Genomic DNA, 26,878 nt, shown 5'->3' on the forward strand with positions numbered 1-26,878 from the left:
GCTCAGGATAGCTTATTCTTTGATCTTTTTTCCTCTGGCTTCTTCACTAGACCTGAGACAGGTGGCCAGGCCCCACCCTCTGAGCAGCCCTTCTGCTGTATCCATGTTCTTCATGCTCTGTTAGATATCCTTTGGCACTTGGTGAATACTGGTCTTGCCAGCTCACACCATTACCCTGAGGGAGGTATGTGTGTGAGACATCCCAGACAGGTGTGCATGTGACCACAGCTGTAGCCATAGGACTGGACTGTGGATAGGAGCTTTCATCTTTTTCACACTATATGGTTGTAAAGCTGCTGATGGTCCTTGTAGCCTTTCTTCAAAGCTTTCTAATTAAATTCAGATTTTAACTTTCAGTCTCTGAATGGTTAGAGATTTAGTTTAGGGGGATGTGGGCTGTCAATTCCACTATCTTTGTTTTTTAATATAAGGACTGTGTCAAACATACCTTCATATTTATGGAGCAGAATCTTATATCAGCTTCCACTAATATATAACTGGTTCCATTCAGCAGATGAATGCATCCAGGACCAGAAAGAGCCACTTACTCAGAGTCACTCAGAAATGGAATTGAGGCTCAAGTCTGTGGTTTCTGATGATGCCTGAAGCGCTTTCTTTACTGTAATACCAAATTAGAGAAGATGCATTTGGCTGTGTTGCTCTGTTATCCAGACCTTTTCTTTGTTCTCATGCTTTGGACACTTTGTTCCTTAGTTGGGCCACCTGAGGGCAGGGGAGGGGAAAGAATGCAAAGTTCGGGGGTCTGTTCTGTGTTGAGAATGATCAGATGGACCAAGCCATCTGGAAGTTGTGGGTGGCACAGCTGAGGAGGCTGAGACAAAAGGCACTCAAAGGGAGTGCTGTTCTCTATGGATTTTGTTTCTTATGTACTGCCTGTCCTCCCTGGCCACCAATTTTGCAAGTCAGAAAATGAAATGAAAAGATGAAATTTTCACACCCGCCTTCCTTGTTTGTCTGTGCTGTGGGTAGATCCCAGAACTGGATGGGAAGACTTCATAGAGCAGGTGTGCAGGGGGCGGCCAGTCCTGTAGGGGACAGGAGGGTGGCACTCTGCTTCCTCCTCCCAGCAGCCAAGGCTGGGGCTACAGGGAGGGACACTCCCTCTCACCCAGGTAGATGCTGTTGGGAGGACAGGGAAGTCTACAACATGACACCTTTGTCGTACATGGTGCTGGGCCTTGGGCATGCTAGCTTCAGGTCCCTAGAGAGCTGCTGCTTAGTTTCCCTCCTGGGAAACAACGTTTCCAAGAAATCAGAAAGGCCAGGTGCCTCTTAGAATCCTCATATGCCCTACCAGATGCAGGTTAGAAGATGGTACTTTCTCTTTTTACTACAGGAGAATTAAAGAAAGAGCTATTCTACCAGCTGATCATCAGGTTTCTGGGCAAATGTCAGTTTTTTTCATCTAATGATGAAAGGACGGGGGTTTGGAGCAAGGGACCAGATGTTTGGCATTTGGGATCCTTTTAGCTTCTCACTGATTTGCTAGTGACTCAAGGAAGTCATTTTGCTGTTTGTATCTTGAATATTTTTCTCATTTTTGTGAAATAATAGTTCTAATGTAACCACTTCTTGGTGCTTATTAAGGTGCCAGGCACTGTCTTAAGTGCACTGAATATTGTCTCCGTCAGTCCTCCCCCCACCCCGAGGGCAGGCACTGCTATTATTCCCTCTTCACTGTCAGGGGAGCTGAGGCATAGGGGTGCGTAAAGCAGTGCAGCTGCTTAGTGATGGAAGTGGGATTCCAGCACAGACCATCTGGCTCCAAAATGGTGAAATCCTCCAAATCTGCACACTGTTAGCATCTGTAGACCTTAAGGCTTCAGGATCCTGGCTGCTGCTAATTGAGAAAACCCTGTGCTAAGGCTGAGCTCCCTCTTAGACACTCCTGGTGCATCTTCCTCCTCTCTAGCATTTTCTGTCTCTGCCAGCTCTGCCCTCTGCTTATATGCTTATGAAGTGCACTCAGATCTTCAGAAAGCTTTATTTTTAACCCCTCTGACTCGTCTTTCTGTCTGTTCTTCCTGGGCAGATTTCCCAAGTGAGTCATTGCCCTGGTGATGGACAGCTGAGCTTGCCCCACCTTCATGTTCCCTCATCTGCCCGCGCTCCACTCTGTGTGGGTTGGCTCCTGTCCCTGAAACCTTCCCTCCTCTGATTCCTCTTGCTGACACCTCCTCCCTCATGAGTCCTCTCTTGGAACCTTGCCCCTCGGCTCCCATAGCCAAATTGTCTTCTAGGTCTTCTCCCTGCTACTTGATCACCATTTCATATTTTCCCTGTGTTGACTCCCTCTTTCTGTTTTTTTATATTGCCCCCTAATCTGCACCTATACTTTCCTCTTTTGGGAGCAAATCTTGCTGCAAGTAGAGCCCATGCTGCTCAGAGCAGCCTGCTTTCGGTAGTAGCAGGTTGATGAAAATGGATTGTATTGGAACACATGTACTAAGCTACTGACTTTCCTTTGTCTGCTTGCAGTTTTGCCATAGCAAAAAGAGGTCGCCTGCTGCTTGCTGATGACATGGGCCTGGGAAAGACCATCCAAGCCATCTGCATAGCGGCCTTTTACAGGAAGGAGTGGCCACTCCTGGTTGTGGTACCGTCCTCTGTGCGCTTCACCTGGGAGCAGGTTAATTCTCTTTGTATTGGAATCTTAAGAAAGATTTTCCTTGGTGCTAGAATAACAAAAGAATGGTTTGGAGACAAGGCCTGGAATCTTTGAAGTTCTGGTCTCAAATGAAGACAGGAAAAGAAAGAAGTTGGCATCCTTTTATTTTAAGCTGGCAAGGCTTATATTTTCTGAATTAGTCAGGTTATGTTTTGGGGAAGAAAGTCCAGGATTCACCACCTTAGGGACATCAGTTGGTCCAACAGTAGACACTTTCAGTACCTCTGTTCCCTCTGTATGCACAGTAATAGCTTCCATCTGCCCCATACTTTATTTCCAAAATAGCTTTGGTCCCTTAATCCCATAACACAAGGCAGTGACCAGTTTTACGAATGAGCAAACTAAATGTCAGATGGGTTATGTACCATGTCTCCTGCTAGTGAGGAGCAGTGTGGGATTTGAAGGCCCCTCTTGACTTCTTGGCTCAGTGTTTTGCACTCTATAGAGGGTGGTATGGGTGGGATGTTCACTGTCACCCAAGTCACCTTATGGATTGAGAACCTAAAAAATGTGAACACTGAGTTATCAAATCTCTGTAAGCAAACACAGCTGAGAAGGAAGACCTAGCTCATCAGCCGTAGCTCTTCCTGACTTTTGTCTCTTCCCGCTTCCATATAGCATGGCTTCTTTCTGCTGCTGGTCAGCCTGATCCCAGATGTGCCATCCTAACCAAAGAGAAGGCAAAAACTTTAAAAAATGTGTGTAGAAACAATACATTCTTTTGTTATCTGTGTTCTGAGTTCTGCCAACACCTGTGGACAGCAACGATTAAGTCAATAACCTGTATGTGTTAGATTCCCTCAGCACCCCAGAAGTTCCAGGGAAGTCAGAGAGATGGTTATAGGCAGTACCAAGACGAAAAGGCCAGCACCCCCAGTGTCAGAACACTGCAGCCCAGGCAGTGCTGGAAAGTGCATGGTCACCCAGTGTTGATGTGGTGCCTGGTGACCTTCCCTGGCTCCAGGGAGCAAATTTGACTAGAGGCTATAGGGTTGCTGGGGAGAGCAGGGTTTTTTTTTTTTTTGGGGGGGGGGGGAGGCAGTTGTGTTTGTAGAAAATATTTACATAAATTTACATAAGTATTTACATCATCATCAGTAAATGGAGTTTGCCTTCATTGCTCTCCTAAGTCCTTCATAAAATTCTTAGAAAGAATGACATTCTTCCCCAGCAGAAACTTCTTGTCTAGTTGAGACCACAGAGATGAAACCCAGAGTCACCACAAGTACCTGCTGACAAGGGAGGGGGTGTCCTGTCAGTGGACAATGAGGGGGCAGGTGGGTTAGAGGGAGGTAGAGATAACAAGGCTTTTTTTTTTTGGCAGATGCAGCGGGTGTGGAGAGTGAAACCAGATGTGCTTTTCAGGAAATGATAAAATCAGTCCATATTGAGAGCGCCAGAGAGGGCTGGCTGATCTTCATTTATTGTGTTTTGTTCTCCCTTGTCATCCACAGGCATTCCTTCAGTGGCTTCCGTCTCTGAGCCCAAATCAGATCAATGTGGTAATAACTGGGAAGGGCCGTCTGACAGCTGGCTTGGTCAACATTGTCAGTTTTGACCTTCTTAGCAAGTTGGAAAAACAGCTAAAGACCCCTTTCAAAGTTGTCATCATTGTAAGTGACTTGCAAAGTCTTCAAGTATTTTATCTCTGTGAAATCTCTTAGAAACTCCTAGAGGGATCTGTAATCTCATTGGGCCTTTCTCAGTTTCGTGGGGAACAGAAATCGCTGTTTTTATTTTGTGGAGAGCTGGCATTGCATTCCTCTCAAATAGCAGTTCTCAACCCTGGCTGCATATTAGAATTTCCTGGGGAGCTTTTTAAATTTTTTTTCCCTTTTTTTAAATGTTAACAGGGTTTTTTGTTTGTTTATTTGATTTTTGGTGCATTACAGTTGTACATAATGATGGGATTTGTTGTTATGTATTTGTACATGCATACAACATAATAATATAATTTGGCCAATATCATTTCCTGGGGAACATTTTAAAACTGTGGTTGAATGTGTCTGTGCTAGGGTTTTTATCCTGCAGATGAGGCCAGCACCTTGACCCGAGACCACCCTGGGCTCTAGGCCAGCAGCCTGGACAGCAAGGGTGTGCCATTTTGTCAAAGTGGTTCAATAATAAGTTTCCTTTCAACCATTATAAAGACACCCTGCCCCATCCCCAACCAAACCAAACCAACAAACATAAAAAGCACCTTTTACTGGAGTTTTAAAAAGTTTTTAAAAAGAAGTCTACTAGAGTCCTGCTCCCAGATCCCACAGCGCATCTTTCATTTCCTGGCTTTCCTTCTTTCATGGCTCATGCACTCATGAGGAAAGTCTGGGCAGACTTGGTACCCAGCCAGCTCTTTGGGAACTGAATGTGTCAACATAGTTCCCAAATAAAAACATCTTGGGAGCTCAGACAAGAGAAGGAGAAGACAATTGCTGACCTCAGGGGATCTCTTACCATGTTCTGGACATGAGAACCACACTGTGTTCTTGGCATAAACAAACAGAAATGTACTTTTTTTTTTTTTTTTTTTTTGAAAGCTATAAGGGTAACAAGTCTTTGAGGGAGTCATTTGTAGTTTGGCACAAATTCACTGGCTTTAAAAACTGTCAGCATCCAAGTGAAATGAAAATAGCAGAATATCCTACTTGCCTAACATGCACAAGTTTCTGGGTTCAACTCCTAGTAGCACAAAAATTTTTCAAAAAACATAAAAGGGTATTCCAGGGTGGAAGACGATGGCTCTGGGTGTTAGGAGCAGAACACCTTTATCTCTTGTGTGTCCCCTTGCATGAAATGTAACCACTGATCTTCCCAGAGCCCCCAGAGCAGGTATCGTCTTTTGTTCCTGAGTTATCCCTTCACAGCTAACGGAGCTGACAGTGGGAGTAATGATCATTTCCCCAGAGACATAAAGCTAACAATGTAGAGGATCATTGATTAAAGCGGGTTGCATCTGGCTTCAGAATTGGATTTTCTATTTCTGCCATGATATTTTTTGGCAAACTTTGGCTTGTTCTTCAGTGAAGTAAAAGCCCTGTCTTCTGGTGACTTCAAAGAAACATGGTAGAAAGGAATATAGTGACAACCCTGTCATGTCATGCTTCTTAGAAGCAGCTTTGGTTTCAAGCCATTGCTTGGGACACGTTTTCACCCATTAGTCTGAGGGTCTGGTCCCTTTGTGTCCTTGCACTTTCTGTGATTTTCTCTATAAAGAGAGAAATCTCATGACTGTTCTGAGGACTTGACATGAAGCCAGAGCATGACTGTTACACCCCACATTTCTGTGACTAGAGTCAAAGTGTCTATCTTAACGCTTTGGGGGCATCTCATGCTTCCCTCCATTCTGCTTTTGAGGACCTCTTTGTTCATCAGAGCTGAAATGGAACAGGAGTCCTTGTAGATTTCTCCAGAGACAGAGCTGAGTCTTTTTAGTACCCCTAGTCATAGGACAGCTACATGGAATGCTAAGTGGCAGGACTGATATGAGGGCTCTGTGTGTAAGACCAAGCATGCCCAAGGCCCTGAATTTAGTCCCTAGTACCACCAGGGGGGGAAATATATACATAATATATGCACAATATTATTTGTGTGTGTGTGTGTGTGTGTGTATACACATACATACATACACAAATACAGCAACCTCATATGTTAAGAGCTATCATTATACCCATTTTGCAGGTGGAGAAACTGGCTCCATAGAGAGGTCAGTTAGCTTTTCAGAGTCACATAGCAAGAAATTAGAATGTGTACCAACCTAGAAAATGTACCCTCATGTACTAATAATTTGTAGTAACTCATTTGTCTTTAGGAGATATGATGGAGTCTGTGTTTCCTTATACACAGAATGCAGAGGTGTCATATTCGGGCATGATTGCCTGTTCCTGGAGGACAGGATCATCCTTTTTTTTCTCAGTCCCCACGGTGCTTCATTCACACCCTGCAGTGGTAATACTGACTGATCAGTGTCCAACATCCTCACTGTACTGCTGGCCCCTAGGGCAGGTACTGGACCATGGTGGGTCCTTAGTACATCTTACTCCTGTGCCACACAGATGTGAGGTGCCTCTTATGAAGCAGCAAATCAATTTTCAGTGGCTTGTTCATCCAAGCAGCCTCTGAGGGGGCAGGGATTCACTGCCTGGAGAGATGTAAGTGACTTGCCTAGAGTGTAGTAAAGAAGCTGCTTCAGAGCCCTGGGTCCTTCCCTGGGTCCCCTGCTTCATCTCCTTGAATGAGAACATGGCATGGGAGGCATCCACACGGAAAATGCCAGGCCAAGATCAAGCTTAAGGTAGGCTCCCTCTGCCCACTCAGAACTGAGCCTTGTTCACCCACACAGCTGTTTCTTTCAGGATGAATCTCACTTCCTCAAAAACATCAAGACCGCCCGCTGTCGAGCAGCTGTGCCCATTCTAAAGGTGAGTGCCAATGAGAGGAGAGTTGGGGACTGTGCCCGCTGAGCCTTGAAACCTGTGGGATTGCTCAGGTGTGTGGTTGTCCTTGTAGAGCCGTTGCTGTCCAGGCCTGTGAGCTGTAGGTGGACAGGATTCAGGATTGACTGAGGGCAGCTTTCCTTAGGGTTTGGTGTCAGTTCCATTTTCCTTCCTGACATTCTTCTAAGAACCTAGTAGTCCAGTTGAAGTCCTGTTGAGGGTCACAAGCCAGGTTGGAATAGGACTCCAGAATCCTTCTCTGGCTTCCTTCCTGGGTATGGGATAACCTTTATCAGCTTATTCACAGAGCAGCTCAGAAGAATCTGAATCACCTCTATCAAGGTATTGGGAACCAAAGAAGTTGACTTTCCAAACCTAGGACCAGCCAGGGCCAGTGGTTATCAGCAGGAAGGACTGGCAGAACTGAGACATGCCTTATAAGCTGGTCACCTTTCAGTGCTCTCTGGGCTTCCTTGGTTCATGGGAGCACTGGCTGTTTACATTCTTTTCTGTGGGGTTCTGCACTAGTCTCTGAGCACCTGGACTTGTGAGAGTTCTGATTCAGAGCAGAGCAGGGGTGGGTATGAGGTGTAGGGTCAGGTCTTTCCCTGCACATGTCTGGTGTGCAGTCCAGGCTCTGTGTTTCTCTGGCATTCTTGTTGGTGTCTTGGTCCCTACCCCTCACGGAGCGGGTAGGCACCAAATTTCTTTAGGGTAAGTTTTTTTCCTCATGTGAAGATGGATTATGAAAGTAGCATTTTCTCTCATGCAAGTTAGAAGTCTCACAGTGGCTTTGGAGGAACCCACTTTAGCTGATGTAGAGCCAACAGAAGTTCAAGTTTATCCTGCATTCTATTTAGGCAGTCTTTGTGTCACCCCAGTGTTTTGAAACTGCAGCTTTTAGTGCCTAAAAAGAGCTTCCAGTTTTGCCTAAACTAAGCGAAACAGATTTGCTGTTACTGAAATTTAGCATTTGACAATTAATTTAATTTTCCCACCTGTTTAGCTAGCTTTGTGTCGCTGTGACCAAAACACCTGACAAGAATAACTTGGCAGAGGAAAAGTTTGTGTTGGCTCATGTTTTCAGAGGTTAATGAAGTCCATGGTTGGTGGACTCCATGGCTCTGGGCTCGAGGTGAAACAAAGGATCATAGCGGAAGGGCATGGTGGAGGAAAGCCGCTCAGGAAATGGCAACCAGGAAGCAGAGAGAGCTCTGCTCACCAGGAACAAAATGTAAAACCCAAAGACACATTGCCAGTGACCTTTTCTCCAGCCACACCCTACCTGCCTTCATTGACTACCCAGTTAATCCATATCAGTGAGTTAATCCACCGACTAGGTCAATAGATTTAATAATCTTGACTAATTTTGCCTCTGAGCATTCTTACATTGTCTCACACACAAGCTTTTGGGCAACACCTCATATCTAAACTGTAATACCACCACCCCAAAAACGGAACATGAATGTCTACTCATTTAAAGTTTTAATTTTATTAAGGAATAACAGGTGATAAGATACATCTTCCAAGGCAGAGTTATGTCATATGCTACAAACCTAAAAATAAAAGTTTTTTACTTTAAAAGGCTTGATTCTCTGCTGCTATACCTATAAATATTTATATGTTGATAGCCATTTATGGACACATAAATGAAATGTCTTTCTGTCTTTGGAGAGGCTTTGATATGTTTAACTTATAAATATGTTAATAGGTCTTAGTGCCGTGGTTCCAGAATTATAGACAAAGCTAAAATTAAATCTGTACCTCTGATGACAAAAGGATTGCACAGTAGATAGATCATATCATTAAAATTGTAATATGAAAACATCTTAGCAGGCCTTGTTAATGTAGCCATTGTCTGGTTGGGCACTCAGAACTATGTAGTAGGTTCTGAAATATGTGCTGCTGAGCCAGGCCTTTGGAACACATACATCTTTAATATCTTGAGTATATTTCAAAGTGACATATTTAAAACAAATCTTTAAACTGCTGACAAGAACACATTACTCTACATTTGCTTCAGGTCGTGGGTGAATTAATATTTTAAAGTAGGAGCTATGAACATGGCCTGCTGTCCATGAAGGTGTCTTGAAGTAATATTGACTTCATATAGTGCTGGACAATGAAAGGATTGGGGTGAAGGAGTTGGGCAGGGCTTCCCTTGTAATTCTGTTCACTAAACCTTTTGCTCTCTCTTTGCTATATTTTAATCTAGATCAGAGGTTGCTCAACCTTGGTGCTATTGGTATTTTGGGTTGGATGATTCTTTGGCCATTCTGTGCATGGTAGGATGTCTGCAGCATCCTTGGCCTCTGCACACTAGCTGCCAGTAGGACTTCCAGCTTTGATAACTAACATTGTCTCCAGATGTTTCCTACCAGCCAGCCGCTTCCCAAACCCATTGAGAATCGCTGATCTAAATGTTTTAAGGAAATGAGTCTGAATGCTTTGGGAATAAGGAGATAGTTGGTAAGAAGCAAAGTATGTCTTTGAAAAGCCACCTAATGGGCCAATTGAATGTCACTCGATTGTTTTCTAAAAGTACATCTTTCAGAACTATATTATGGGCCTGTAATCCCAGTGACTAGGGAGGCTGAGGCAGGAGGATTGCAAGTTCAAAGCCAGCCTCAGCAACTTATCAAAGCCCTAAGCAACTTAGCAAGACCCTGTCTCAAAATAAAATATAAAAAGTGCTGGGGATGTGGCTCAATGGTTAAGTGTCCCTGGGTTCAATCCCTAGTACTCAAACTAAACCAAAATCTATATTCTGATTATGAATATCATAAAATATTTTCAGCACATGTGTTTCATATTATCTTATAGCCTGTGAGATAGCAGAACTAGATTGTACCAGAAATGTGAATTTTGTAAGTGGTCAGCATTCAGCATATAGAGGTCATGTTGTTAGCTCATAAGAAACTGGTATCCTTGTCCCATGGGAAAGAGGACCTCTTTCTTCCCCCACAGCATTGTTTGCCTGAGTTACTAATACTAAACCAAGTGGCTTAGTCTATAAGTAAGTATACAGTATATGTAAACTATGAAAGTAGGTAAAACAAAAAACTCTAAACGACAAAATTAAAACTTGAAAACCACTGTTAACAATTGGTTATTTTTCTGACATGCCAATTGTAGGGCAAGATGGAAGTTTTTAGTGATGTAGAGCATGCCATTGTGTAAAACACCCTGGAGGTTAACCTTTAGCGTCAGGCCTTGATCCTTATCCTTCTTTGTTGATACAAATAATTGAGCAGTGAACATCATCCATCTGTATGTAGTTGGCTGCTTATCATATCAGGACAAATTCCTATAAGCAGGATTTCTTGGTTCTCATTGTACCTTCTGGTGGAGCCTCTGAGTCCAGCCTGGCCGGGCAGAACCCTTCTCATTCCCATTCAACCTCTATCAGGACCCTCTTCCCCCACCGGACACCAGCTCTGAGGATTATCATCTCTCTTTTGAGCATCTAGTGTATGTGCTTGGGTTTTTTGTTAGTAATTGGTTTTGTTTATACTATATGTTGTTGTTGCTATTAAACCACTATAATAACAAAATTATAATTTTTAAAGAGAAAAGTCCCCTGGAATCCCACCATCCTTTCCTAATAAATACGGTTTCTCTTTCCTGTGAGTAGAGTGCTTTTTATATCTCTAATGATAAGTTAATGAGAGATTGGCTAAAAGGCTCAGGCTTTTCTTTTTCCTTTTTTATTAGAGTAGTTCAAATAAATGTTTTGTTCAAATGTGTGAAAGGAAGGAAAACTACATCTTTACACTGTAGTACAAAACTACATCTTTCCTCTACCTCAGGATCCTGTCTCATCCCTCTCCCCAAGCAGCCGTAGGCACTCAATTTCCAGTTTTCTTCTGTGGACTAGCCCACACCTACACAGTGTGGGTGCGCATGTTTCCTTTCTCCCTCAGAGTGTCCTACCACCACTGCTCTAAACCTGCCTTTTTTTCCTTAATAATGTATCTTGAAAATCATTCTTTATCATTCCAAAAGATTCTCCCTCTTTTCTTACAAATAGAATTATTGTATAAATCCATCAAATATGAATCTCTTCCCTTTTGATGGATTTGTAGCTAAATCATAGCTCTTGCAATGCTGCAGTGACTGACCATCTTCTCAATGATACAGAAGCAGGCACTAGAAAATTCAGTTCCCTGCATCTGGAAGAGATGGCTCTGTGCTTTCTTCAGGCCAGAGGGGAGAGGGCCATCAGCTGGCTGGTTGTGTTTTTTTCCCCTGTTGTGTCAAGTCTACAAGTGAAGCCCCTGGGCGTAGCCATTCTGGTTTATTCTCAAGTTCATTACAGAGTCAGACTTAAAAGGAAATTATTGGCATCTGATACTTACAGAAATAGACTGTTTTCTAGAGTAAAAAAATCCACCTTAGTATTTAATTTTCACATGCATGCTCTCTTAATACCTGTCCACGAGTGGTTTGCAAGCCTTGAAGCTCATGATGGCATGACTTTAATCAGCTAGAATTACACCATTTGCTGTATTCTCATTATAGCATATTGGTATTTTGAATCAATACGCCTGTAATCGTCTTCATTCTGTCTGTTCTAACCCAAGGACTGCCTGAACTGTGGCATCACAATTTCGTTGGTAGCCGAAATGCTGTTGTGTAGCTTGAAAGCCCTATTATCATGCAGATCAGTCTAGTCATGTCAGTACCTTTCAGAGTTTTTGGAACACAGGTGAGGACCTAGAGGAATCATTTCACCTACATAAAATATGCTGACCTAATCAGAGGCTCAAAAAGGCCATTCACTAGGTATCACTGAGTGTTAAGTGGCCTTTGGCTGGTACTGGGGATGGCTTTGGGCAGCAGTGGCCATAATTATGCTGTTTGTCTTGGTTTGGTCTCATTTGTCCTGGGAAAACGATGCCTGGGGGCAAAATGAAGCACAGAACCTCAGTCCCCTTCCCAAATTCTCATCTCTGGGTTTATCTGCTTAAGGGTCTTTCCTCTGTCCTCAAGCCTTGGGAGAGGGGTCACTCTGATCTTGCATTTGTTGATGTTGTGTTTTTGTTTTTGTTTTGTTGTTGTTGTGTTTTGTGATGCTGGGGATTAAACCTAGGGCATTGTACATGCAAAGCAAGCACTCTGCCAACTGAGCTATATTCCCAGCCCCTAAATTTGTTTTTGATCTGGGTGCTTTTGGTCAATTGCTCTAAGCTGTGTTTGCCACTGTCCTTATTTTTGAAGATTGCATAATGACTTCTGTACTAGTTTAATAGCTTCATTGTCCCTGCCATGTCAGGGTTTATGAGTGTTGGACAATTGGGTAGTCTGGATGTGGTCTACTCTTTGATGTTACCTGTCTTTTTTTTTTTTTGTCTTATTTCTAAATTGAGATTATTGCATAAACTTTATTTAGAGGACTATTAGGAGTAATACTGGATAAAAGAATGAGACTGAGCTTTGTGGAACATGATTTTATTTCTGGCCTAGGTCTTGGTAAAGGAAGTTATAGCCAATCAGAATAATTCTGCAAACAAATTATTGGCTCAGTTGGAATTAAAAAAAAGAGAGATAACAATGAAAAGTGATGAAACATTTTGAAACTGCTTCTTGTATGAACTTGTTTAAAACAACTTCATCTCCTTTCTCTGCAGTAGAACATTCTCTGGGCTCATATTTTAAAACCTACGTAAAGGTTATCTATTTGAATAACCACATAGGATTCTCTTGGTTAATTTGACCTACTATCCTGCTAGCAACCTATTCTGCAGGACTTTCCCACACCCAGCTCAGGAAGAAACCAAGCCTATCTTTGAAGGTTATCTGCCCCCAACAGTGTCTGCTCATGAATCACACCAAGCAGATTATTTTTTCCCATTGTTCCATTGGAGCTTTCTTGGGTGCCACTTTTCCTTAGCCAGGCTGGTTAACTGTCGTGTTCAGGTTAGTGTTGATTTATCTGGCTTTATGCATTTATATTTTCCTAGCTTGGAAGTTCTCTGAGATGGAAACATAAATCATATAAATCATTTGCAGCTGGGTATAGATTAAAGGCGTTACAAATGACAGTGACGATAAATTGAACGTTTTGGGACTGAGCAGGGAACAGGCTCAGTCAATCAGATTAGATGCTGTGCAGCTTTCTTTTCAGAGCCAGCCTTTTTCTCTATCTGTACTGTTGTTTGTGCTTTTTAACACCCCCCAACATCCATTTGCACAGCTCCTGTCACTCTGGTCTGGGATGTATATGAGAGAAGTGACTCAGTATTATATTAACAGCCTATAAATATCCAGCAGGAGACCCTGGAGCCCGAGCTGGTTTGGCCCAGGCTCCGTCCTGGGCAAGCACAGCCACACGGGGAGTGGGTTTGGGACCTGGCAGATCTTCTCTTATCTATAGAACCTTTTCATCTTGTCCCTTTCATTGAAATGGTTTTAAGCCAGGGTGAGAGATGCAACAGACTTCATTGAGGAAGCTCATTGTTATTTTAATTAGTTTGCATTAAACCTTACAGGAAATTAGAAGACCCAAGTAATTGAACTGTGGAAAATTATAGCTGGTGAAATGCATAGCTGCCCCTTCAAAATGAAATTAGTATTGGCAGTGGCTAAGAGGGCAAAAGTGCATTTTTAGAATTGTATATATTGTATATTTATAAGGAATCATTTTTCTTCCCATTGCTACACCTTTATTTATTTTCCTGAGGCAGTGTATCCATTTAAAAAACTAATTTCCTCCTCGAGGAGATTTACTCAATGCGATTGCCTTATATTACTGTCATTAGCTCAAGGTTACAGTGGTTAACAAGCTGTTTCTAGACAACTGAACTCCAGGTAGGGTCCCTTCCCAGAGCTGAAGTGAATTTTCTCTTCAGTAATTTGTGGTGATATTAAGTTCCAACAGAGCCGGAACTTTTTCAGTCTCAACCTCTTTCTCTTCTTTTTACAAGAGGTGCAGGATTTGGGTCTGATCTCCTTGGGGACAGGTCTCTGTTAGGGTAGTGGAGAACATCATTAAAATTGACTATTTCCATCCTGCCCACTGCTGACCAGGCTGCTGCAGACCTGGGCTGAATTAAGGAATGTGGATCTGGGTGCTGCCATTTAAAGTCCCTATTAACTGCAAAATGAGCTGGAGTCAGAGACCTCTAGGCTTGAACCAAGGTGAAGATGGGGAAGTCCTTTTTTTCCATTTAAAGAACATCAAATAGAGGCTATATACACAGGCAATCTCTGTCACTTCCTTCAGGTCATAGCAGTGTCATTATCTTATAGTAAATTCTACTTGAATGTCAGAAATCTATTCAGAAGTTCAGACCTGTCGCTCTTTCCCACTTCTGGTTCCAGTGCTGTATTCTTTATGTTTACTCCATGTTCCTTGTGACACTAACTAGCTTCCTTCTGAATTTTTCTCGGCATTCAGTGACTACTTCCTGATTATTTAACTTTGTGCCAGGCACCAAATGCTACAGGAAATAGAACCCAGCCTAGTCCTTTACCTCAAGGAGCTTTCCATCTAGTTGGAGAGATGGAAAAGAAAATGTTAAGTGCTGTGATGGCAGTCAGGAAGGATTTAAGAAAAGGAGAAGACGTCTTACCATATCAGCATCTCCATTAGGTCCTCGCGGCTCATAGTGCCCTGCATAGAGACCCCAGTTTGTCCACCACGTGAAGGTCTATAGTAAGGCTGGTATTGAGTATCTTTGGAATCTAGATCTACCCTTGTTTCTGTGATGTCTGAACTTGAGAACTGCCAGCAGTGAGAGGCCAGGAAGGTGGTCAGGCTGAATGCCAGGAGGTTTTGCTATTTCTTATGGCATCTAGCTCCTGCCTCACGGGCATTTTGGATGCTCCCTGTGTTCTTCTCCCTGTATTCAGGGCACCTTTGGCTGTTTGTCTTCTAGGTTGCCAAGAGGGTGATCTTACTGTCAGGCACACCAGCCATGTCCCGGCCTGCAGAGCTCTACACACAGATCATTGCAGTCAAGCCAACTTTCTTCCCTCAGTTTCATGCCTTTGGACTTCGCTACTGTGATGCCAAGCAGGTATTTGTTCTTTCTTTCCTCTGAGCCCACCCATCCCTTGTCCTGATTCTGACACTTACCTTTCTGTTCCTCCTCTCTCTCCCTCCCTCCCCCCTCCCTGGTGGTGGGGATCAGACTAGGGCCTTGCACACATGTGCTCTACCATTGAGATACATCCCCAGGCCCTACTTTTCTTTCTGGTGGTATTGAGTATTGAACCCAGGGTTTTGCATATGCTAGACAAGCGCTCTACCACCAGGCTCTACATCTAATCTCTATTCCTTTCTTTGGCAGTGGTATAAGTGAACTGAGGAAAAGGGATCAGGGAATGGATCATGATTTTAGTTCATGTTTACCCCCTACCTCAACCTTGGAGTATTCTCAAGGGCAAGATGAAATGAAATTAATATCTCCTAGTTTCAATGTTTGTGGTGATTCCAAGTCAGTGTTCTCTAGGAAAAAGACCACCAGCTAATGTGCAGGTGTGTGGAGCTCTGAGAACCAGCAGGTCTGGCCTTAGTTAATAGCTCCTGCACAAGGCATGGTGCTGGGATTATAGAAGGAAAGTCCATGCCAGAAGTTAGCTCCAGAGGAGGGCACTAAGGTGGGTTACAGCTGAAGCCCTAGGCAGAGGCAATAAAGTATATAAGGTGGCAAGGTTGCTTGGCATGGGAGGAATATGAAGTAAAAGAAAAATCCTATCTGTGCAGAAAGGTGAAGGAGAACCTTTGAGCAGGTAGAGTGGAAGTGTGATCCCAAGATGCCTTGTAAGGACCTTTCTCAGCGAGCCTTTGCCCATAAGTGGTGACTCAGTGCATCACTGCCTGGTCAGTAGGCCGAAGCCTCTGACCTAAGATTGGTTCTATGAATACAGTCAGTGGAGCAAGTACCTGGACACAGCTGCTGCAATTCTCCAGAAATGTAAAGGGCAGCCTTGTAAACAGAAATGCATTGCAGTCAATATCTCCATTTATGAATTCACATTTTTTCAGACCTGAGTGATTCTTGCTTTGTGATCAAATCAAAATACACTGAACCCCTATTTGCATCAGTGACACTGATACTTAGAGAAATGGTTATAGCTACTCATCAGCCATCTATGAGGGCAAATCCCTGCTATGCAAATTCATGATTATTTGTTATATTTTTATTATTATTTTATTTTGGTACCAGGAATTGAACCCAGGGCTGATTAGCCATTGAGCCACATCCCCCAGATCTTTTTTTTTCTTTTGAGACAGGGTCTCACTAAGTTGCCGGGGCATGCACAAAACCATGCCTGGCTGTTTGCTATATTTTTAAACTATTTTTTAAGGGAAAAAAACTCAGATACTTAGAAAATATCCATTTACATGCAAACTACTTAAAATGTAAATTGTAGTGGTTTGAAAAGTTAATTGCAAAGCTGGTTGTTGAGGCAGGAAATTTCTCAAATTGTTAAATATATTTAAAAGTCATATACTTTTGCTAGGTGTGATAGTACACACTCATAGTCCAGCGTCTTAGAAGACTGAAGGAGAAGGATTGCTTGAACCCAGGAGTTTGAGATCAGCGTGGACAACAATGAGCAGAAAACAAAAACCATACACTTCTTTAACAAACTCTGCAACTCAGTTTGCCCATGGATTAATCCAGATTAGATTGTGTAGAGTTTTCATGTGTGATTTGTACTGACATCCTGTTTGCAAATATTCGACTTCTTAAGATCTCTCCTTTGTCTAGATAGGTCTGTAGCTGATGATGGAAGGAGCTGAAGGTAGAATTTGTCATCTCTACTCTCTAGACTCTCCTTTCCTGGGTTCTCATTTTCAAGCCTGCCCCTCCCAGTTTCTCACATCTGAAACAGGCATCATCCTTGACCACTCCCATTCCCTCCTCTGCTCTCATCCCAGCCCTACCGCAGAGTCTCTTCATGCTTCCTTTTATCCAGCCCAGTGTCTGAGTAAGTTTTCAGTAAGAGCTTGTTGGATTATGATTATTCCAAAGTCCAATTTTAAATCTTTAATATTTGGGATTTTAACCTGCAAAATTAAGAGGTAACAACATTAAACTTAGGAGCATAATACCCAAATTAATTATGATATCCACCTGGTCACAACATTTTTTTTTAAATGCAGCTCAAAAGGCAGACTGCTTCCCCCCCACCCCTGCCCCCTCCAGCTTCTTGCATTAAGAAGGGAATACCCACGCTGAGCTCATTTGCTATCTCCTGGCTGTCTCAGGTATTTGCTGAGAACTTTCAGTTGATTTCAGAGGGGTGAAGTTTTTTGCTTTTTTATTTGTTTGTTTGTTTCTTTTGTGGCTGAACCCTGGGCCTTATATGTCTCACATATATGTCTCACATATGCTAGGTAAACACTGTACCACTGGACTACATCCCAAGTGCAATTTCGAGGTGTTATTTTGTTTGTTTGTTTGTTTTAAGAAGAAACAGCTTTTAGAAATATCTTTATTGAATTAATTTATTTATTTTTATGTGGTGCTAAGAATCAAACTCAGTGCCTGACACGTTTAGGCAAGTGCTCTACCACTGAGCTACAATCCCAGCCCAAGAAACAGCTTTGATTCATTTATTTCTTTATTCTCTATTTAATATAGATCTACAGGATCCTACCCTGTCTCCACTGTTATGGTAGACCCGTGGGCCATGTGAAGCTAGCAAGCCTATCTCCTATCTTCTGGCAGCTCACAGTCCAGGGCATGTGGAGCTGGAGGGGATGGAGCACCTAGCAATGCAAAGCAGCAGACATACTGGCTCACCAGAGTTGTGCAAAGTCTGTGGAAATCAACCCTGTCTCCAGCAATATTGTAGTGGTGGATAGGGTCTCTTATTTTATTATTGATTGGTTTTTGTTTTGTTTTTTTGCATTGCTGGGAATTGAACCCAGAGCCTTATGCATGCTAGGCAAGTGTTCTGCTGAATTACTCCCAGGTTTTTATTTTAATTGCTAACTTCCCTAGCCATGTGAGAAGGCATAGACATTTGAGTTCACTGCCTCCTTGGAGCTACAAAATGAGGAAATCATGTTTGTGAAGGACTTTGTAGGACCCCCAGAACCCTCTGGTTTCAGCCAGCCTGGCACAAGCCTGTGTTCTGGCCCCTCTTGCCAAGCTTCAGCCTCTACCGCCCACAGCAAGACCGCAGTTGCATTAACTGTGTTGTACTTGGTTGGGTGCTGAAACTGATATTGAGAAATAGTAGTTTTTAAATCCTTCTAAGTCTCAAATACAGATATTACTGACATTGTTTATTACATTGTACAGTGAATTCTGAAGGGGAACCCTTGGGTAAGATTTATGACTCTACTTAATATACAGTAATAGTCTGATAAGCAGAGTTTTCTGTCTTTTAATAAAACAAGCACAAGTTGTTGGACTTTTTGCATTTGGAGCTGGCAGGGTTAGTGCCAGGTTGTGGAATGGCTTTTTCCTTTTCCTTTCTTTTTCCTATCTGGGAGTTCATCTATCACTTGAAGTTCTTTGAACAAAGAGGGATTCCTGCCTTTTGCCCCTGGCCTGTGAGCAGTCTGTCCTGGTCTCTATCCCCAGATGTCCTGGGGTTGGGACTACTCCGGCTCTTCCAACCTCGGAGAGCTGAAGCTCTTGCTGGAAGAAGCGGTCATGCTGCGACGCCTCAAGTCTGACGTCCTTTCCCAGCTGCCAGCCAAACAGCGCAAGACGGTGGTGGTCTCCCCAGGACGGATGAGTGCCAGGGCCAGAGCCACCCTGGATGCTGCAGCCATGGAAATGACCCAGGGCCAGACTGTGAGTGTGGGGCTGGTGAAGGATGTGGAAACAGACATGTCCACGGGGGTTCCTTTTTGTAAAATGTTCTGTGCACATGACCCTGAGTTCTCTGAACTTGCCTTTCCAGCACCTTTTCCACTTCCCTGGGCAGGAAGAGCCAGCCAGTTTATTTCTCAGCCTACCTGATCTCTTTTGAAAATCTCTTATTAATTTGTGGTTTTATATTTGTGTGGATTGCTGTTAACCTGTGGTCATACAAATAACTCTAGGGCAGTGGCAGAATGGCTTTTTCCTTTTCCTTTCTTTTTCTTATTTTTCTTATCTGGGGTTCATCTATCACTTGAAGTTCCTTGAACAAAGAGGGATCTCTGCCTTTTGCTCCTGTCCTGTGAGCAGTCTAACCTGGTCTCTATCCCCAGATGTCCTAGGGCTGGGACTACTTGGGCTTTTCCAACCTCGGAGAGCTGAAGCTGATATAAAAAATTTTGAATACCTTAAAGAAAATTGAAATTCACTCTTAGTGTATTTTGAGAGTGCCACGGTATTGTAACAGTTGTTAGAAAATTTGTCCTACATGTGTTTGATACATGTTAACCCTCTAGCTCTTCCCTTTGGTTTGTGTTAGTCAGAATAACAAATGGACATTTATATAACAAAACAGAGTTTTCAAACCCTCTGAACCTGTATGTGTATGTGTGTGTGTGTGTGTGTGTGTGTGTGTGTGTGTGTGTGTGTGTGGTGGGAGGTACTAGGGATTGAACCGAGGACCTTGCACATACTGGCAAGTGTTCTACCATTGAACTACATTCCCAGCCCTTCTTAAATTTTATTTCAAGACAAGATCTGATCAAATTACCCAGATTGGGCTTGAACTTGTGATTCCTCTGCCTCAGCCTCCCAGGTAGCTAGCTAGGATACAGGAGTGTGCTACCACACTGGCTAAGCCTTTAAACCTTTTGAATCCTACTTAGATATAGCTATTTATGGTAGGCAGGAATCTGGCATCCCCATTTTTCAGAGAAGGAAAACAGGCTCACAGAGATTGCAGTTTGCCCCCTGGGGTCTCATGGCTGTTCCATGGCAGCAGCAAGGCTGGAACTGGCTTTTACCCCAGTGATTTAGGGCTCTTCCCACTGTGGTGTTCTATCTTTTCAATATACTTTTTTTCTTTTTTTTAAAGAGAGAGAGGATTTTTTTAATATTTATTTTTTAGTTTTTCGGTGGACACAACATCTTTATTTTATTTGTATGTGGTGCTGAGATTCGAACCCAGCACCGCGCGCATGCCAGGCAAGCGCGCTACCGCTTGAGCTACATCCCAGCCCTCAATATACTTTTATTTTGTCTTCAGTGTTACACTCTACTAAGTGCTATGAATTTATCTATACTACTTTCATTTTTGTCCTCTTCGGATAAAACTTTGTAGTTTTCATTGGCAAGAAAGTAACAATAATTTATAATTTTTGACATAATCACAAAGCATTACTTGGGTTTGATATTGCTCCATATGAAGAAACTTAGATACAAATGAGATCTCAGCCTTCTGAGATATTACAAAGTAAATTAGAATGACAGCAGATAAAATGTGCAATGTTTTTACTGTTATTTATCTGGTGGTGAGCAAAGATAACTGGTAACTTTTAAGAAACAGGATAGTATAGAAGATGCACTGGTAAATTGTTACACTATTTAATTTACGTTGTGTTACATATGATAATCTGGATAGTCCCAAGGAAATGAGCAAGCATAATCTCTTTGCTGTGAAGTTTTCAAAGTTCAGAAGTACTGATGTGGACATACAGAACCGTGTTCTCAAATTACACTTCAGTATAATCCCAGCAGCTCGGGAGGCTGAGGCAGGAGGATTACGAGTTCAAAGCCAGCTCAGCAACAAGGTGCTAAGCAACTCAGTGAGATCCTGTCTCTAAAATATAAAATAGGGCTGGGGATGTGGCTCAGTGGTTGAGTGCCTTTGAGTTTGAGCTGTGGTACCCCCCGAAAAAATTACATTTCAGTAGAAATAGGTGCTCTGTTGCTAAAATCAATCTTGGTAGTCCTTTCCTGGTTGAGATAAAAATTCAGTGAATGAGGGCTGGGAATGTAGGTCAGTAGTAGAGTGCTTGCCTGGTATGCATGAAGCCCAGGATTCAATCCCTAACACTGCAAAAACAAAGAAAGAAAACAAGAAAAATGTAATAAGTGGAATTTTTTTCTCATTTTTTCTCTTATATAATAATAATAATAAATTTTTTCCTACTTTTATCACTGAGCTACATCCCCAGTTCTTTTTATTTTTTATTTTGAGACAGAGTCTTGCTAAGTTGATTAGGGCCTCCCTAAGTTGTCCAGGCTGGCCTGAAATTTGCAATCCTTCTGCCTCAGACTCCAGAGTCACTGGGATTATAGGCATGTGCTGCCACACCCAGCTCTCACAGTAAATATATTCATGGGAAAAAAATTCAGGAATGAACTACTTTTAAATGCAAAGATCTGAATATTTGGGCTGGGACTGTGGCTCAGTGGTAGAGCACTTGCCTAGCATGTGTGAGGCACTGGGTTTGGTTCTCAGCACTGCATATAAATAAATAAAAAATAAAGGTCCATCAACAACTGAAAAACATTTAAAAAAAAAAAAAGATTTCAGATGCAGCCTGAAAGTTTAATATTAGAGTTTATTGGTAATATGAAATTAAGTTAATCCATGAAAATGAAGAATGTTGGATGTTTTACAGCTTTTGGTCCCTTAAATTTAGGGGGATGTTTTAATATTTTTGTATCTAGGAAGGGGAGCCACAACCTGCCTTGGTGCTGGGAAGAACATAAGAACCAATTGCTCAGGGTCCTGCCGATTGTGTGATTGTCATCTTTGTCTTAAAAACTCCCTGGAGTCTTAACTTTGTTTTGCAGATTATGAAAATAAAGCCCAAATTAGAGTGTAATGTTTTAAGACTGCAGCTGAGAGAGAGCCCAGAGCTCTTCTCAATCCAGCACTTGAGAATTGCAGTCTGCTTCCCTGGAGTCTTAGACAAATTGCCTATGTCTGAAAGATAAAAATTGAGTTGGTGCACATTATCTTCAGTGTATTACTGAAATTAGATACTAAATTCTTTTTGATAGTAAGTCCTTGAAATCTTGGTGCTCTTTAATATAAGTTCATTTTTGTAATAGATCTGAGTAGAAAGTGAATTTGGTGTGCTTTCTGCTTTGGACCTTCAAAACCTTTCTACTTCTAAAGCCACTGACATGGTGCAGTTGTAAGCCATGAATCCAAGCAGGAGCATCACCCTTGCTTCCTTCAGAAACCAGAGCCAGCATTGGCTGGTTAGACTAGATGACTACAGACATCCCTTCCGAATCCTGGCCAGCTGTGAAATCCCAACCAAGTTCAAAGAGTTAAAATGGGTAATGATGTTTTCTTGATTGGGTCAAGCCTCTGTCCTCTACTGAGTACCCCACACACTGGTTCTTGTCAATACTTTTTTTAGCCCTATTTCCCTGCAGCTTTGCTTGTGGTGCGGGTTCCGCTGAGCCCCGCTGAACAGCCTGTCAGGAGTTAATTTTTTGTTCTTCACACTTTTCCATCTGGAGGAGGACATTAAAAAAAAAAAAAAATGCTTCAAGTCACAGAAGCCAAGGTGAAGTTGCCAATTTATAAAATACAATGCTATAATGAAAGCCTTTTCTCATTTTTCAGCTGAAATAATAGATATTACTTCACAAGCTGAGGAAAGCTGACTGTAATCATTCTTAGTCTAAAGCCATTTTTTGAGCAGCAAGTCCAGAAGCAGAACAATAGAGCAAGTCAATGCAGACTTCCTGGTGACAATATCTGTTCACCCTTGTCATTTGGCAATCCATTCAAATTTCCAACACAGAAAAATAATTTGAGAACTCCAGTGGATCTAATTTAATAAAAGTCTAGGAGGCAGGAACAAAGAATTCAGATTATTTAAAATATTCTGTCCCGTAACCAGCAAAAGAAGTGAGATTATTAATGAAGGTTGGTGATTTTTTTTTTATAAGCTAAAGCTATTGATTTCTCCCACATTTAAAATGCAATAGGATAGGGCTGAGAATGTCACTCAGTGATCAAGCACTTACCCAGTTTTTAGTAGTAGTGTGACAAGATCACTCAACATTTTGCTTCAATTCCCTTCATCTCTGCGGATGGGGACAATAGTACCTTCCTCATAGCAATGTTGATTATTAATGAGTTAATGCACTTATATATCTTGGAACACTGTCTGGCCCATAATAAGTAGTGCATAAATGTTATTGTTTTATTGCTGTACCATAAAACATCTTTTTTTATTACATAATTTTAGCATTTGGATATTTTTCTATAATATGTATATTTTGTTTAAAATACATTCATATATACCTATATATAAGTAGTCACAGAATATATTTGTGTATACCTATAAATAAACCAAATATATATGATACATTATTTATGTAGTAAGTAATATATATACATATATGTATATGTACATAAACATATACATATGTACATAAACATATATATGTACATGTACATATACATATATACATATACATATGTTGACACCAATTCATATCTTCATACATGTACTTTGGATAATGATATATGTATATGTACATATACATATATGTATGTGTATATATGTATATGTACATATACATATGCATATGTATATATACATATATGTATATATATTCATATACATATATGTATATGTATTTTAAAAGCAGATTCAGATCATACAAACACCCATCAAGTGGGAAGAAAAACAAGTTACAAAGCTGCCAGGAAGACTTTTCCATATTGTTAAGTGTTCTTTTTAAAACAGTTTTGTTGTTATTGGTTTTTTTCGTGTGTGTGTGTGTGTGTGTGTGTGTGTGTGTATGTGTATGTATAATACTTTTGATTGAAACCAGGGGCACTCTACAACTGAGCTATATCCCCAGCCCTTTTTATTTAATTAATTAATTAATTTAATTTTTTATTGATTAAAAAAAATTATAGCGGAATGCATTACAATTCATATTACACATATATAGCACAATTTTACATATCTCTGGTTGTATATAAAATATGATGACACCAATTCGTATGTTCATACATGTACTTTGGATAATGATATCTATCACATTCCACTGTTCTTGCTAGTCCCCTGCCCCCTCCCTTTCCCTCCCACCCCTCTTCCCTATCTAGAATTATCTTTTCCTCCCATGCTCCCCCTCCCTACCCCACTATGAGTCAGCCTCCTTATATCAGAGAAAACATTTGGCATTTTTTTTTTTTGGATTGGCTAACTTCACTTAGCATTATCTTCTCCAAACCATCCTTTTACCTGCAAATGCCATGATTTATTCTTTTATTGCTGAATAAAATTCCATTGTGTATATATGCACATTTTTTTGCATTTTTTAATCCATTCATCCACTGAAGGGCATCTAGGTTGGCTCCACAGTTTAGCTATTGTGAATTGTGCTGCTATAAACATTGATATGGCTGTCTCTCTGTAGTATGCTGTTTTTAAGTCCTTTGGGAATAGATCGAGGAGAGGGATAGCTGGGTCAAATGGTGGTGGTTCCATTCCCAGATTTCCAAGGAATCTCCATACTGCTTTCTACATCCTGAGAGCAAATTTTTATCCCTCACACATCAGAAAGAGCACTAATCTCTAGTGTATATATATAAAGAACTGAAAAAGCTAAGCACCAAAAAAACAAATAACCCACTCAACAAATGGGCTAAGGACCTGAACAGACACTTCTCAGAAGAGGATATACAATCAATCAACAAATATATGAAAAAATGTTCATCACTCTAGCAATTAGAGAAATGCAATTCAAAACTACTCTAAGATATCATTTCACTCCAGTCAGAATGGCAGCTATTATGAAGACACACAACAATAAATATTGGTGAGGATGTGGGGAAAAAGGTACACTCATACATTGCTGGTGGGACTGCAAATTGTGTAGCCAATATGGAAAGCAGTATGGAGATTTTTTTTTTTTTTTTAATTCTTTAAGACAGCCTGGCAAAGTTGCCCAGGCTGGCATTAAACTTGCAGTTTTCATCTTGTGGCCTTAACCTCCCAAGTCACTGAGATTATAGGCATGCATAATCCCATGTCAGCTAAAATATAGTATTTAAAGACTGTATTGTGTTTTCTCAGATAGCAATACTATAGTTTTGTCGATTGTTTTAGTTGGGCCTTTAAGTTATTTTCAGTTACTCTTTTGAATAGTACTTCACTAAATAGGACCACAGCACTGCATTACCAGTGGTGGAGGAGCATTGCTGGGAGGTCAGAGTGATCGTAGCTGAGTGTCTCCAGCGTTAGCATTCTTTATATATATGGTACTTTTTAGTGGGACTAATTTAGATACAAACCATAGAGAACATGGTTTCTTCTCCCAGGTAGTGAAGTCCCTTCTTTAGAAGGCAGGCTGAAAACACATGAGTATTGGTTTTGAAATGATATTAGAACAGTCAAAGCCAGATGAAGTGATTTCAGTAAGTCTTGGACAGAGGTGAGCCTGGTCAGTGGGGCACAGACACCATTTGACAGAAGAAAACAAGCTGGGCAAACACCACACATAAGTTGTCACTGTGCTACAGGAAATAGATGTGAGTGGCCACAGCCACATCTCAGTGGATCCCATGAGTCTAATGCGTGTGAAGCACCACCTGAAATGCCTTTCAGAAGATCTTTTATGTTCCTTGTCTGCCGAAGTCTGGCTGGGCACAAATCACCGAGCCGCCACAAAGCACTTGTATGTTCAAATCCAGGCTGCGCACGCACTCACTCTCGGAACCCCGGGAGAACTCAAAGGGAACTCCAAAGTAGTGGGCGCCAGAGGCAGCAAGAGCCCACCCTATTACCAGACAGTAAAGGTCTAATATACAATTGAATCAATCCAGCATCATCTTAATGGCTCGCCTCTCAACCATTACTTCTGGCAAAATGCCAGGAGCCATTCCGACTTGGCTGTGGCTCTCAACACTTGCCTAATTAGGTTTCTCCAGCAGTTCTCAGAGAAAGACAGGGTAGGTGTAATGCTGATTCTGCCTGAGCCCAGGCAGTTCCTATGACTTGGCCAAGAGGAAGCAAATAAGTCAGTGTCAGAGTCTGGGGTCTCTGACTCCATTGACTGGTGGTGAGTGTTGGTAAAGCTGAGTAGCAGTAGTTGGTCAGCTTATCCCAGAGCCCCAAGAGTGGTCTTGAAGCTCTCAACCTTCTTTCAACAGAAACAGCAGCAGAAAGAAGCCCTCATTGTCTTCTTCAACAGAACAGCTGAAGCTAAAATCCCATGTGTCATGTAAGTTGTCATCATGTGTCAACCTATCCTTTTCTTTCTCCCTTTTGTCTATAAAAATTAAAACGATTATTATTTTAGTGTGCCAGGATGGTTTTATTGCTAAGAAGTGATCAAAGATTAGAATTATAACTGCTTTGAAAACAAGTTTTATCCCCTGTGGCCTCATCACCCACAAGCATTAGTCACCCTGTAACTTGAGCCTCAGCAGGCTGTGCTTGGGGTCCCCAAGAGAGCCTGTCTTGACCCAGGTAGGCTGAGGCTACTCAAAGGGAAGGTGGACTTGACACACATGTAAAAGGGAAGAGTTTTTCTTTTGCTAGGAGAACTGTGGTCACTTGCTTTTAGGAGAACAATTAGAGGGAGAAGCTGCCTTTGGGGATATTCTGGTCTTCACCAAAGACATTAGGCTTCAGCCATTATTTGGAGGGGGGTGGAAAAGACAAAGGTTAAAGTTTGTTCAAAAGATTTGAGCCAGTGCGGTGGTGCATGCCTATAATCCCAGCAGCTCAGGAGGCTGAGGCAGGAGGATCACGAGTTCAAAGCCAGCCACAGCAAAGGCAAGGTGCTAAGCAACTCCATGAAACCCTATCTCTAAATAAAATAGAAAATAGGGCTGGGGATGTGGCTTAGTGGTTGAGTGCCCCTGGATTCAATCCCCATTACTCAAAAAGAAAAAAAAAAAAAAAAAAAAAAAA

The 26,878-nt window shown here is 41.8% G+C and overlaps 1 protein-coding gene across 4 annotated transcripts in view; it reads left to right on the plus strand.

Moving 5' to 3' along the window:
- Positions 1–26,878, plus strand: part of Smarcal1 (SWI/SNF related, matrix associated, actin dependent regulator of chromatin, subfamily a like 1) — a 59,486-nt gene that overhangs the window by 18,112 nt on the left and 14,496 nt on the right. For all 4 annotated transcript variants that reach the window (XM_048808526.1, XM_048808525.1, XM_015481352.2 and 1 more), the window contains 6 exons: positions 2,500–2,650; positions 4,144–4,302; positions 7,042–7,107; positions 15,003–15,143; positions 18,672–18,887; positions 26,113–26,183. In XM_048808526.1, the coding sequence (XP_048664483.1) occupies positions 2,500–2,650; positions 4,144–4,302; positions 7,042–7,107; positions 15,003–15,143; positions 18,672–18,887; positions 26,113–26,183 (804 nt within the window). The remainder of the gene's footprint in view (positions 1–2,499; positions 2,651–4,143; positions 4,303–7,041; positions 7,108–15,002; positions 15,144–18,671; positions 18,888–26,112; positions 26,184–26,878) is intronic.

Source organism: Marmota marmota, unplaced genomic scaffold, assembly GCF_001458135.2.
Source record: "Marmota marmota marmota unplaced genomic scaffold, marMar, whole genome shotgun sequence".
In the NCBI taxonomy this organism is placed as follows: Eukaryota; Metazoa; Chordata; class Mammalia; order Rodentia; family Sciuridae; genus Marmota; species Marmota marmota.